The sequence below is a fragment of the Monopterus albus genome, unplaced genomic scaffold (genome assembly GCF_001952655.1).
Source record: "Monopterus albus unplaced genomic scaffold, M_albus_1.0 scaffold100.1, whole genome shotgun sequence".
Lineage (NCBI taxonomy): Eukaryota > Metazoa > Chordata > Actinopteri > Synbranchiformes > Synbranchidae > Monopterus > Monopterus albus.
In genome coordinates, this window is record NW_018127980.1 from 305,041 (window position 1) to 318,113 (window position 13,073).

At 40.9% G+C, this 13,073-nt stretch overlaps 1 protein-coding gene across 1 annotated transcript in view; it reads right to left on the reverse strand.

Moving 5' to 3' along the window:
- The window catches only part of shrprbck1r (sharpin and rbck1 related), a 22,158-nt gene extending 11,051 nt beyond the window's left edge, over nucleotides 1–11,107 (reverse strand). Inside the window, exons 1-2 of the mRNA XM_020609630.1 lie at nucleotides 10,990–11,107; nucleotides 9,415–9,593 (exon numbers count right to left, since the gene is read on the reverse strand). Coding sequence (XP_020465286.1) covers nucleotides 9,415–9,593; nucleotides 10,990–11,107 — 297 coding nt within the window. The remainder of the gene's footprint in view (nucleotides 1–9,414; nucleotides 9,594–10,989) is intronic.
- Between the last annotated feature and the right edge of the window lie 1,966 nt (nucleotides 11,108–13,073).

Here is a 13,073-nt window from a genome sequence, read left to right on the forward strand (position 1 = left end):
ACATCCTGCTAACAGACTCATGTAGAAAACAAGCACAACACACAGAGTCCGCTGGGCTCGCTGTTACGTGCCCTCGGTTCGAGTATCTTTCCCAATACTTCTCACATTGTATTTCGATGATCAGCAACTTAGTTAACTGTCACTGTCAACAGGAAGCAAGTGCGCGGAGTCTGACAACAGTTTGAAACGACTTCTAAAAACTACAGTCCAGCCTAGAGGTTTCACTTCTCTCTTCTTCCGTTTTCGCTCAATATCAGTTTCAGGGATATCTGGTGTTTCTTTTAGGCTGTGAAGGAATAACAGTGTCCTTTTCACGATATTCCGTATGTTCCTGAGATCATGATTGTTGTTAGTTAACTTAGACACTGCTAGTAAACGCTGAATATTAGTGCGTATGCTTTCACTTCGTATTGCGCATGCGTTATTTGTAGGGTGACGTAAGACGTGATATTTATAGGCCTGAGGTTGCTATTTCATCTGTTTATATGTTACATCTGCTGTTTTGTAATACATATATGGTTTTTATTAATCATATGAGCTTGGTTAGCTCCTCTGTCAGCTGACGCGTGGAAACGTTTTGGTTGGCATATGCTGTTACTCAGACAAATGTCTGTGGCTTCAGTGCAGGACAGTATAGGCCTAAGTTTGTTGGTGTTCTACAGTATACTGTACAATGTGTGTATGTGCTTATATCTGACCACAAAGAGGTAGCAAAGTATCCCCTATTAAAAGTTATGTCCTCACGCCTCAGTTAAGTTATAGATAGATAGAAACTTTATTGCAGACTCAAGGTCTAAATTCTGAATAATAAAAAACAACAAACAATAAAACAACAACAACAACAACAACAACAACAACAACAACAACAACAACAACAACAACAACAACAACAACAACAAAAAACACCACAAAACAACAACCAGTACACTACTATCTCTTTAAGAGGCAAGTATACCAGTGTTTCCAGAGTACTGATGTATATCACATGTCACTATGTGCAGTGTTAGTCAAAAATAAAACAATGTGGTTTTCAGAGCTATTCAAGCGACAGATAAATTTATACATCCGGTTTCATAAAACACCTGATAAAGTACTAACTCAATATGACACAAATGATTCACTGGCACTCACCCATCTAGGCCTTTTCAGTAATAGTCTCAAGGCATCATTATAAGCCACAGTCAATTTCCAAAGACCGCCTTTTTTTATAATTAGACCATAGATGGGCAGTGTACAAAGACGAACAATATGCTCTAAATAGAGTCAATTTTACCCCATCCAAGCATGAACCAAATTTCTGTGCCAATACATTTGCTTGCACATACAACATGTGGCACTGCCGATACATATCCCCATCATAGGTCAAAGCATCATTTATAACGTGACCCAGATACTTAACTTCATTACATACAGTTAAAATAGTATACACACAACGTTGGGGTCTGAGTCCCCAAACAATGAGTAAGTGTCAACAAAACAAAGATGCACATTTACATCTTAATCAGAGTAGATATAGATATCATGTTAGTGATTTTTTTTTTTTGTCCTGTCGATCATGACTATGAGGTTTCATGTCTTTCACTGAGGGTTTGGAGACTCCACTGGGGAGCCAAGTGAAGCTGGATTGACCAGTGACACCCTCTACCTGTACCACTGGGTAAAGAAACAAAGCAGAGGGAGTCTTATCTGTTTGTGGGGACACTCCCTTGGCTCTGGGTCAGTTTCTCCTACAGACACTTTAACCAGTAACATCCTCTGTCTATGGCACTAACACAAACAAATGAAAATATTAGTAGAAAATGAATTGTAAATGTGTAGTAATCTACTCCTTTACATTTTTTGTAGAGTGGCAACAAATGAGAGCAAGTTGAGTGTAAATCTTTAAAGGCTCCGCATAATCACTGTAGTTCCACACAAGTGATTTTAACAATTCATTATGACTGATTAGTCCCCTTATCTCAAGAATGTGTGGGCATGTACTGTTTGACTTGCACCTCTATTATTTTCCACTGCTGCAGCTGTCAGTGGGGGACAAATTATAAACTCATTATAAATTATAAACTTATTATCCTGCAGTCCAGTGGCCTCATGTAATAGATCTTTTTCACACGACATTTTAGAACAAAAAAAATTAAGTGCCTTCATTTCTTTTCTATCAACTGCAAAGGTATTCTATAAGGATTAGTACTGACATTGTACAGTTAGTATGTAGTAGCTTATGGAAGTGGGACACAGTCTTGTTGTGGCTTACTGGAGCACATGAATATAAGAGCCATCATTAATGTTATTAGTAACACTTTCACTTTCCCCGCTGTGATAAGTCAAAACATCTGCCTCTTCCTAACATAACTCTACCCACCATCCTCCTGAGTAGATGTCTAATCTTCCCGAATAAGAGCCTTCAAGGGCAGATGGGTAAAAACTGCTCAGTGCAAGAGATGAAATGTTAAATTTACTGTACTTCACTGTCCTTATTATCAGGTTCTGCTGCTGATGCGTTAATCCTCAAAGCTCCAAACACAAGAATTGATGAGTTTGTAACCAATCATCCGCTCACTAAGGTGAGGCCAGTTTTTTTTTTTTTTTTAAATGTTTTTTTATCCGTCAGGTTTTGTATTCCACAAAACACAGCTGTCTAAAATTCTAATTAAAACAAGTAAGTATGATCAACAAAGGCTTATTCTACTTCTGGGTTTATTACTATTGTAACATTTCAAAACTATTGCCTTTGTGCAGAGAACAGTGTGCAAAAGAATATGATGCAACGATGCTAAATGAACTTTAGTCATCTTACTCAGTTCATTTTTGACTTAACATTTTCTCATACATCTGCACAGTTTAAAGACCTTGACTAATTCCATTCTTATTCTACATTCAGAGGGTGGTAATGTTGTTCCTTATCACATGGGTGTGAAGGTACAGTAGTTCTTCCTTTCATGCTCCCTTTTCCTGACAGTTTGTTATGTCCTAGTGGATGCTGATGCTGCTTCTCAAGTAATTAATTTGCCTTTTTATCTCCAGCTGTACCGGATATCACTCCAGGCTTAGAAAAAAATAAGGCACAGATGTTCACGTTGAAATGATCTCCTACAGCGCAAATCTTGGCTTATCTCACAACATTTACTTAGATCCCAGTCTGTCAAATGTGATTAGGTAATGTCATAATTAAAACCCGTACTAAATGTGCAATAGTTTAAATTTACACTCACCGGCCACTTTATTAGGTACACCTGTTTAACTATTGTACATGTTGTGGTTATTGTTGTTCCTGCACACCCTGTCCATAAACCATATTTAAATGTAATATTCCATTTGCTTATTGTTTCAGCAGATTTCTACAAGGCCTGAGACAGTACAGTGGCTCAAGAGAAACAGGTCTGTGCTCCTGCTCATCTCCCTGTCAATACATTTTGCAAGATAATGTCCATTAGATGCTTCTGTACAGATCTCCTTACGCCACAAGAGGACACTCTTCTAAAAACAGAAATACTGGCACTCAGTATCACACAGCAAGTTTTTATTTCATCAATGGGACAAACTACTATGGCGCCCCAAACACTGAGTCTACAATAAAATCTGATGATGGAGAAGCAGATCACAAATAAAGTAGTCTCGTATTTTCTTTAACCATGTTATGCTGATACAGCCACATGTACATCTTAATCTGTTTGGATCTTTGTCACTCAGTACATACAGAACAAAGTTGCTGGAACGTAATTAAAAATTCAGTTTAGTCAGCTGCTCTGCAACAGACATGCTACTGTATTTTCTGACATGCAGAAACTTCCACCCATCCTGAACTCAAAGAATGTTAAATATGACTTCCCTACGCGGGGACTCCACGTTTACTGCACATGTTGGTGATCCCTAGCAAATTGCATTTTTCATTTGCAACAATCTAATTTGACAAGTTTTACCCTGGTGTCTTTTATTGTGCGGTATACTCTTATTATAGAATAACCTTTGTGTATGTAGACAGCTATATAGTACTGCTACCATATTGACTATTTCCACATAGGCTCTAGTTGAAACACCAGCAACAATACAGCTAAAATTCCTAAAACCTGTATAATGTCAAAAAGGTAAACAACCAAAAGAAGCATGATTTTCAGGGTTTCAAATGACATGTCAGACACACAGGTGGATGCTCATGGAAGTTTAACACAGCATCATTTTATTGCAGGAATGTTGCAAGAAGGATTTTAATGCCTAGGTGCACAGACACTGGTGGTGTTTTTTTTCTTTCTAATTTATGAATACCAAGAGAAAACCTGTGTGTGTTGAGCCATAGACGCATGTGTTTGTGTACCTTAGGCACAGCTATGCTCCCTGATGGTCTGCATAAAGGTGTCTCTGCAGTGACCATGTCCCTGTGAACCTTTGAACACATCTGGACACTGCTGGGTCAACTTGACAACTGCAGTCACTCGTAATTAAACAGCACAAAGAAAGTTATCATGAAACTTTGAGTATTGCCAGAGGTGGAACAAATAAGTCATTTCTCAGAATCTGCTTTATTGGCCAGGTGTGTCGGACACACAAGGAATTTGACCCTGGTATATCGGCTCTCAATGTGCATGCACATATCCCATTACAAGGGGTAAGTAAACAGTAAACCAGCATAAGGCTAGTATAACAAAATAAGCAGTATTAACAAGCAACAAGCTAAGCAGTATAAACAGGCAGTAAAAGTAATCCAGGATAGGTTGCAAAAGACCGAGAAAACACAGAAAAACAACAAACACAAGAGAGCGTGAGTAACCAAGGCTGCCATCGTCGGTGCCATCTTAGGCTAGGTCATTTTGTTTTGCAAGTAACAAGTACATCTCAAGTCTTGACATTAAAGTCCCAAGTGAAGTCCTGATACAAGGGAGAATGTTCATTTGGAGGCTTTCGGGGCAACTGGTAGGAGATCCCGGGGCAGACCCAGGACATACTGGAGAGATTAGACATCTCAACTGGCCTGGGAACAGCTTGGAATCCTGCCAGAGGAGCTGGAACATGTCAACAGGGAGAGGGACGTCTGGACTATCTTACTTACTTACTTTTCCAACCCTGGAAAAGCAGCAGATAATGGATAGGTGACTACGTAGGAGTACACTGAACCCCTAAGGCCTAATGAGGGCTACCTCTATATGAGGTATCACCTTCAATAGTGAAAGGAGGAAGATGGCTCATGCTCCTTTTGCAAACCTAATCATACCGTGGCTGCATTTTAAACACCAACGTTGTTTTCAGAGTTGGGCAGTCTACATTTCTGGACATACGGCTCCATCCAGTGAACCAAAATTAGAAATTTAAGAATCACAAGGAAGTAAAACCAGTATGTTAAGACTTAAATTTTTAATCACTATAATTACTTATGCAGACCAACAGTGCCTCAAGCCATGCTATTAGTGTCTAAAAATACAGTTACATCAAGATAATATGCGTTTCCTTGAGACTAGGTTAGCTCATTTTCATCGAGAAAAATCACCTATTTCATCTAGTGAAAACAAGATATTCATCCTGTTATTATTCAGCAATAACAAGTTAATCAATTATCCCAAGATAATGGGATAATGCAATTTAAGACATAACTGGATTAAAAAGATTAAGACCATGGCTGTTCTCTCTACCACAAAGATATAGAATATTACAAAAATACCTGCAGGGGATAGTGGGTAGCTGTTTCTCAAGGTCACAGATTCATTATTATTACATTAACATCTACAATCCTCAAAAAGCATTTGCTACTTTACACCCAATTCAGTAGATCCAAACATGGCAAAATGAACTTGATGTCAGTTGTTAAAAAGGCACACAGTTGAAGAATTTCCCCTTTTCCCTATGTTAGCAGCAGCTGCTGAGAATGTTTCCAGGTTGGATTCTTGGCCTTTATAAGATGTTTATTTTTTTTCCATGTAGTTGTGATTGGACTTGCTACGAACAGCTACGAAGAAATCTACATCTTCCATTGTGATGCACATAGGGAGGTTTGATGTGAAAAGTTTCTAATATTGAGAAAAAACAAAAATAAGAGGGGGATTATGACGTGGCAGAGATACTGCTTCACAGGGAAATGCCGTGTCTTGCTCTGTCAGAGACACTGAAAACCCCATTTAACGCATATTGTCTGCCATAACTTGGCCTATAATGAAGATACAACCCTGAAATGTTCAGGTAGGATGTACAGTATAACTACCTATCATACCCTAAAAGATGATCTGGATCCGATCCAGATTAAGGATTTTAGGACACATTTTGTGTTGTTCTGGATCTCATTTTCCACACGGGACCATTTGTGTGAGTGAATGTTTTGCCTTGGTGGAGGTACATGCTCTCTCTGAGCGATCTTGTATAATGATTTTCATGTTCTTAAGATGTCTTTATCAAAATGGAGAGCTTTTCAGTTAACAGGATGAGCAGTGAAAAACCATGTTTTACCTTTCACTTCTTATAAAAAGCTAATTGTATATTAGTAAAAACCTGGATAACACAATTAAGCTTTTATGTTTAATGGAGAAATTTGATACACACAAAGCCAGAGTGATATCCCCTAAACCAAATATTAATTTGTTTTTCTTTGAATTAAACATTTTGGCTAATTTACTAAAGATGGTAAAGTATAAGAAAACCTTTAAAACATCCCGCATTTTGGAGAAAATTGCAATGACAACCACAAATGAAAAAAATATTCATAGGTAGAATATATATTCTACCAGTGGCGGGCTGTGCATTTGGTACCTGGGCCTTCAGTGGGCACTTACCTAACTTAATTCACTTCTTAATACCACCACTGTACGTCACAATTATAGAAACCACCAATATTATACAAAAACACAGCATAACAAAGTGTGGCATTACAGAAAGAGAGAGGCATTTTGCGTATTGAAGATGAATACCATTTTTACTAAAGCAAGAAAGCCAGTTAAGACAACTCCAAACCTCTACACTACAACCGCAACTGTGCCATGTACATCATCTGGAGCAGTTCAGAAACAATATTTATCTAATAACATGACAAAAACATAATAAAAATGAAATAAAATATGTCATACTCACCAGAGATACTATTTATTTATAGACGAAATTCATCCTCCTTTCTTTGCGCAGGAAGACTTCAGTGACTGTCATTAAGATGATCTCTCAGTTCCATCAGTAAGTCCTTTTCTATAGCCATGGAGGCCAAGGCTGCGAGTCCAGTCCGTCCAGTCGTATTCCTGGCATACGTTTTTATTCTCTTGAGGGCAGAGAATGTCCACTCGACATTCTAAATTGAAACACAGGAGTGAGTGTGTGGTTGTTTGTCTACATGTCAGCCCTGTGATAGACTGGCGACCTGCACCATCTCTTCCAACCAAAACAAAAGTGAGGCATAGCTTCTTATTAAAGAGAAGAGTAAACTAACAAATAATCAGAATTATAAAAATAAGTAGAGAAGAATAAACAACTTATAATACATATTCTAGCTATGAATATTTTCTTCATTTGTGGTTGTCATTGCAATTTTCCTCAAAATGCAGGATGATGATTATTTGGTTTAAGGGATATCACTCTGGCTTTGTGTGTATCAAATTTCCCCATTAAACATAAAGGCTTAAATGTGTTATCCAGGTTTTTACTAAAATGAGTTTGTAGAAACATATACAATTAGCAATTTGATGTCCTTCATAAAGGCAGCCAGGAGAAGTTTTAAATTATTGAATATGAATTTATGAATAGGGGGGTGGGGGGTGGAGGACTTCTCTATTGGTTGCACGAAGAGCTCTCCTTCGCAGAGAACTTGAAGCAGGAGTTTAAAAAAAACAAAACGATTTAAGCCGGTAGTTAAACCAAATCCTAGCTTGCTCAGATAGAGCAGCTACTTCACAAGGCTGTGTGAAAGTCAACATGCTACCCTTAGCTGTGTCACTGTGATATTATTAAAGAGGCGATGAGTCGAAGTGTTAGAGAGCGTATACTCGGTCCACATGATCTCTTCCTCTAGAGACCAGCGCCAGTGCTCATCAGTCAGCTATCTGTAGCAGAAAGGGAAATGTGAGGGATCTGTAGCATGAGGACTTCTACGTGTGCCTCTTCCTGTAAAAACATCATGAAAACAATCATGTACCTCTCCTTAGGGTCCCAGCTGGTAAAAACTGTTAGGTCTCTGTTGTCCCTCATATTATCCCAGGGGATGTCATCCTCCACTGCAGACAAAGACATGGCCTTCACCCGTCTCCTCCAGACTCAATACACTGGAAAAGGATGTATGAAACGACAGCAAAGTGAAGGACTCGGCTCCACGGCACACATCGCTATCATTCAGCCTGTGTTTTGAGTATTTTCTCACATATTAGCCTCGAGGAACAGGTCCAGCAGCATCCTCTCAGTGTGGACTTGGGCAAAGTGCAGCAATTAGTTCAACCTGTTTGTGAGAACAATGAAGTCTGGGATTTTCTCAAACGCTCCGTACTTATATGCCTGGATGATGTACTCTGGGGTCTGGTGGCGGGATTAGGAGAAGAAGACAGGGGTGGACAGAGAGGAGGAGGGAGACAAGCAGAGAAGTTAAAGAAAAACATGAAAGCACGAGACAGTGGGTTTGAAAGTCTGAGAAATCAAATCAACAAGTGGGACAGACTTGCATCTTTCTGGTTAGAGTGGAAAAACCTGAGGGAGAAATTACAGGACTGGGAGGCTGCAGCGTACTGGCCCAGTGACTCAGCATAACGTGTTAACAGAAACCTGGAAATGAAATCATGTAGCTCTTCAGAAACTCTCCCCTCTTGCTGGGCTGGCCTCAGTTTTACCTCAGTGTAGGAATTCAATGTTAACTGGTCAGAAATTATCTTAGACTCAGGAGTAAAAGCATTTTATCAGCTTTCTTCAGTGAGGTTAACACTCCTGTCTCTGCCAACAGTTACAAGAGCATAAGGTGCCATAACTTGTTAAGAGCTGTCAGGAGACATAAAAACAGACGTTGGAGGAAGTTTTAACAGATGAGCTTATTAAAAAGACTTGCCTCAGTGTGACATTATGGAAAAATCAAACTGAGTTATTTATTCATTCACTTAATTAAATTGACTTAGTTCCAGCAGAAGCCTTGCTGACTTCCAGTACTTTAATTATGTTGCTCTGTTTTATTTTTATATGCCACCACTACACATCACTAACTGAGTGTCTCCCCTCTCCTCCTCTTCTTTTGTTTTCACTCTCCTCTGTCCACTCACCCCAACCGGTTGAGGCAGAAGGCCGCCCACTAAGAGCTGGGGTCTGTCGGAGGTTTCTTCCATTAAAGGGAGTTTTTCCTCCCTGCTTTGGCCAAGTGCTGCTGGGGGCGGGGGGGTTCCTATAATACTGGTGGGTAGAGCAGTCGTCTCCCAACCAGAAGGTTGAAGGTTTGAATCTCGGTGCCTCCAGTCCACGTGTCGAAGTGTCCTTGGGCAAGACACTGAACTGAAGGCTCCCAGCCACGTCCGACGAGGTGGCTGCGCTGTTGGTCTGTCCTTCTTGGATTTCACTGTGAGCCTCCGGAGGCAGGTGTTCAATCTGCTTCCGTGTCTCCAGATAAAACATCACGTCTCTCAGCTGCTCCTGCAGTTCTGCTATTGTTGTGTCCTTGTGATTCCCTATAGAAACACCACACGACACAGAGTTTAAATATACATTCAAGAAGAAAACATGCTAAAAGTGTAACTACAACTTTCAGAGATAAAAATGTTCTTAAAACTGCAATAACAGGGCAAACAAGCTGTGAATAACAGACATATTTTAAATTGAACTTGTTAGCAATCAGGCGACTCTTTCCACCTCCAGCAGCTACAGATCAACGTGCTCCATGTGTCTGTGTCCCCCTGATGGGCCTCAGCCCAGTGCTCCCTCTCAGTTCGCCCCGGGGTTGGTCTCCACCACCTCCTGAGGGAAACCTCTGGCTCTGGAGCTTCTAAATGCTCCACTGTGTTCCCCAGCTGGTCTCTAACTAGCTCTATCTGCTGGTTGCTGCTGAGCAGGTCGTGGACAGGGGCTGTTTAGAGCATCTGCTCTGAACACAGCTGCTTCCTGTTGGAGCCTGTGGACTTTAACAGTAACACTGTGGTCTGACACCAAACAGTGAGATGAAGCTGAGTGTAAAGCCGAGAGCAGCTGCACATTCAGCTGATCATTCTCTGGAGGTTCGTCTCTCACATACTGTTTGAACACTTCACAATAGACCTATACTGACAGAAGATGTGTGTCGTCCAGGCTGCAGGAACAGAATAATATGTGTGATGGAGCTCAGGAAGGAGTTGTACTTACTTCTGGTGCTGCCGCTAAAGGAAAGGAGGGAAATGTTCCACAACACTAAAATCAAGTATGTTGAAGCAATCAGTAACCCTGTAGCGGGTCGACCGTGTGAATCCAGACTCACTGCTAGGACAATATTAGTGGCAGATGGTAGCTGGTTGCAGATGTATTGGTATTAACACACATGTCAGCTGGTACACAACAAGAAGTGCCGGTACAGAGACAGCAAAGATAAGTTGGCTGCAGTTTAGAAACAGTGTTAGCCATGCTATCAGCGTGGCTCCACCACGTTGTTCAGATCAGATGAACTGCCTTGACATTTTACACAGACATTCATAAAAACAGATGTTAAGGCGGAAGTGCTACACTGAAGTCCATACAATCGTAAAGGTCTACCTAATAGAGTGGCTGGTGAGAGTAGATTGTTTACCAACCTACTTTATCAAGAATGTTTATGGACCCTTCATAAAAATAAATCATTTCTTGTGTGGTAAATGGTTTTACACTTATATACGTATAGTGCTTTTCTACACACTGCACTCAAAGCGCTGTCACACTATTTGCCCATTCACACTCCCAAGCACTCACAAATTCACACACTGGTGATATCACCCAAAGCAACTGGAGGTTCAGCGTCTTGCTCAAGGACAGTTTGACATGGTGACTGGAGAAGCCGGGAATTGAACCGCCAACCTCGCGGTTAGGAGACAACCCACTCCTTGCAGTCTGTTCTCTACTCACTCTTCTCTTTTCCTTTGCACTCCTCCTCTGCCCGCTGCGTCTGTAGCTGCATCTGATTGGCTCTCAGACAGCGGTTCATCTCCTGCTCCTCCTTCAGCTCCTGGCTCAGCTTCAACATTCAACCATTCAGCTGAGTGTACCTGAACACACAGTCACAGCAGAGCCGTAGGTGCACAAGGTCTCTAAAGAGTCTGAGTTGTTTTTATAAAGTCTTACAGGAAAACAACAGTTTATCACAACTCCTCTGCTTTCGTAGCTCTGGTCACAGAACCCAAATCACTCTTAAGTGAAACCATAGTTTTCCTTTAACAGAACCATTAAACAGCATGTATTTTGAGCTGATATACCCAGTACGCACAACACCAGTATCCTGCGAACGACACACCTAATGAATGTTATTAATTACACTGCCGCTTTTCTTGGGCTGATGTGAAGCGGGCTAGTGCTGCACTAGTGACCAGACCCAGGGCCAAACACACAGTACTGAGAAAACCTTTAAGGCACTTTAGATTCTTGTCTGTCACAAAAGCCCATCAAAGAGGCATCTCATCAGTCAGTGCAGCATGACAACAAGCCCAAACACTCAGAGACCAGAAGAACAAGGAGCCATGCAGCAGATGGTCTGGACCCCTGCTCTCAGCATCATGGAGCCAGTCTGGGATCACACGCAGACAGGAGACACTGAGACAACTTGAATCCCCAGAACGACTGTGGCAGCTTCTCCCCGCCCAGTACCTGGAAACGTTATGTGTACTGAGGGGAAACAGTGCAGGTTGAAAGGCTGCTGTAGGACTTCTGTTCACTGCACGTTGTATGAAGTTAACTGAAGAATAAAACTTTCATACAGTACTATATATATGACTTAAACCACAATCACTGTGCCTTAAAAATGTCAGTTTTATCTCAATGAGGAGCCATGCTTCACTGTCCAAGTTTAAAATGCACTACTAGTTCAAACATTACGCAGCTGTCTGTAATGGGGAACTGAGAGACTGGCTTTTCCAGAAAATTCTCCACAAAACCTGTTTTATGTTCCCAGAAAATAAGAAAACAGGCATGCATGTTGTGTTTGCACTTGTGCAGTCAAACACAGGATGACTTTAGTGTGCACTGGGTTTTCCTCCTTCCTCTCTTTAAACATTACTCTTGCTTGTAATGACATGATAGCTGAGAGATATACTCATAATAATGGAGCAGGGATCTGCCAGGTCACCCTACACCAGGGGTGTCAAACTCAATCTCACAGGGGGCCAAAACTCAAAGCACACTTTAGGTCGGTGCCGAACAGTATAAAAATTTATTGAATAGACTAAAACTAAACGTTTTTTGAAAATAAATATGGATGAAAACAGACAGGATACAATATTATTCCTAAATAAATAAACTTGAACTTAAAATCAGCAACCATATTTCTGCTAAGGCTTACATTTGCAAACACCTGCTTTTTGTCTGGACACAAGAGGTCGCACACTGAAATCATGTAGCTCTTCAGAAACTCTCCCTCGGTAAATGGCTGAGCTGATTTTCTCCTTTGCCACAATAAAACTTGCTTTCACAGCAGCTTCACTGTGTGATTTCGCTTTGGTGAAAACGTCTGCTGTGATGTCAGATTCCTCTTCAACTCCTCTACCTTGTGTAGCTTCTGCTCTGCATTCACGTTTCTCAGCTTGTCCTGATGTTTTGTCTCGTAGTGCCGTCTTAGGTTATATTCCTTAATTACAGCCACATTAGCTCCACAAATAAGACACACAAGTTTACCGGTAATGTCAGTAAACATATATACTCAGCCTCCCAACGGTTTTGAAAGGCTCTGTTTTCAGAATCAACTTTTCACTTGACCATTGTTAGGGGCTAGCTTTGACTTGAAATTAGGGTTGTATACATCAACAGACGCTTGATTGATGTGACAATTGACGTGGGAATGATCGCAGGTTGCCTATCGTTTGGTAAGGCAGCTGTTGCGCTGCATTATGGGATTTGTAGTTTGTGTTTTATCGGCGCCTCATATCGCCAGGCCGTTAAAAGAAAATGATCTCGCGGGCCGGATGTGGCCCGCGGGCCTTGCGTTTGACACATGTGGGGTA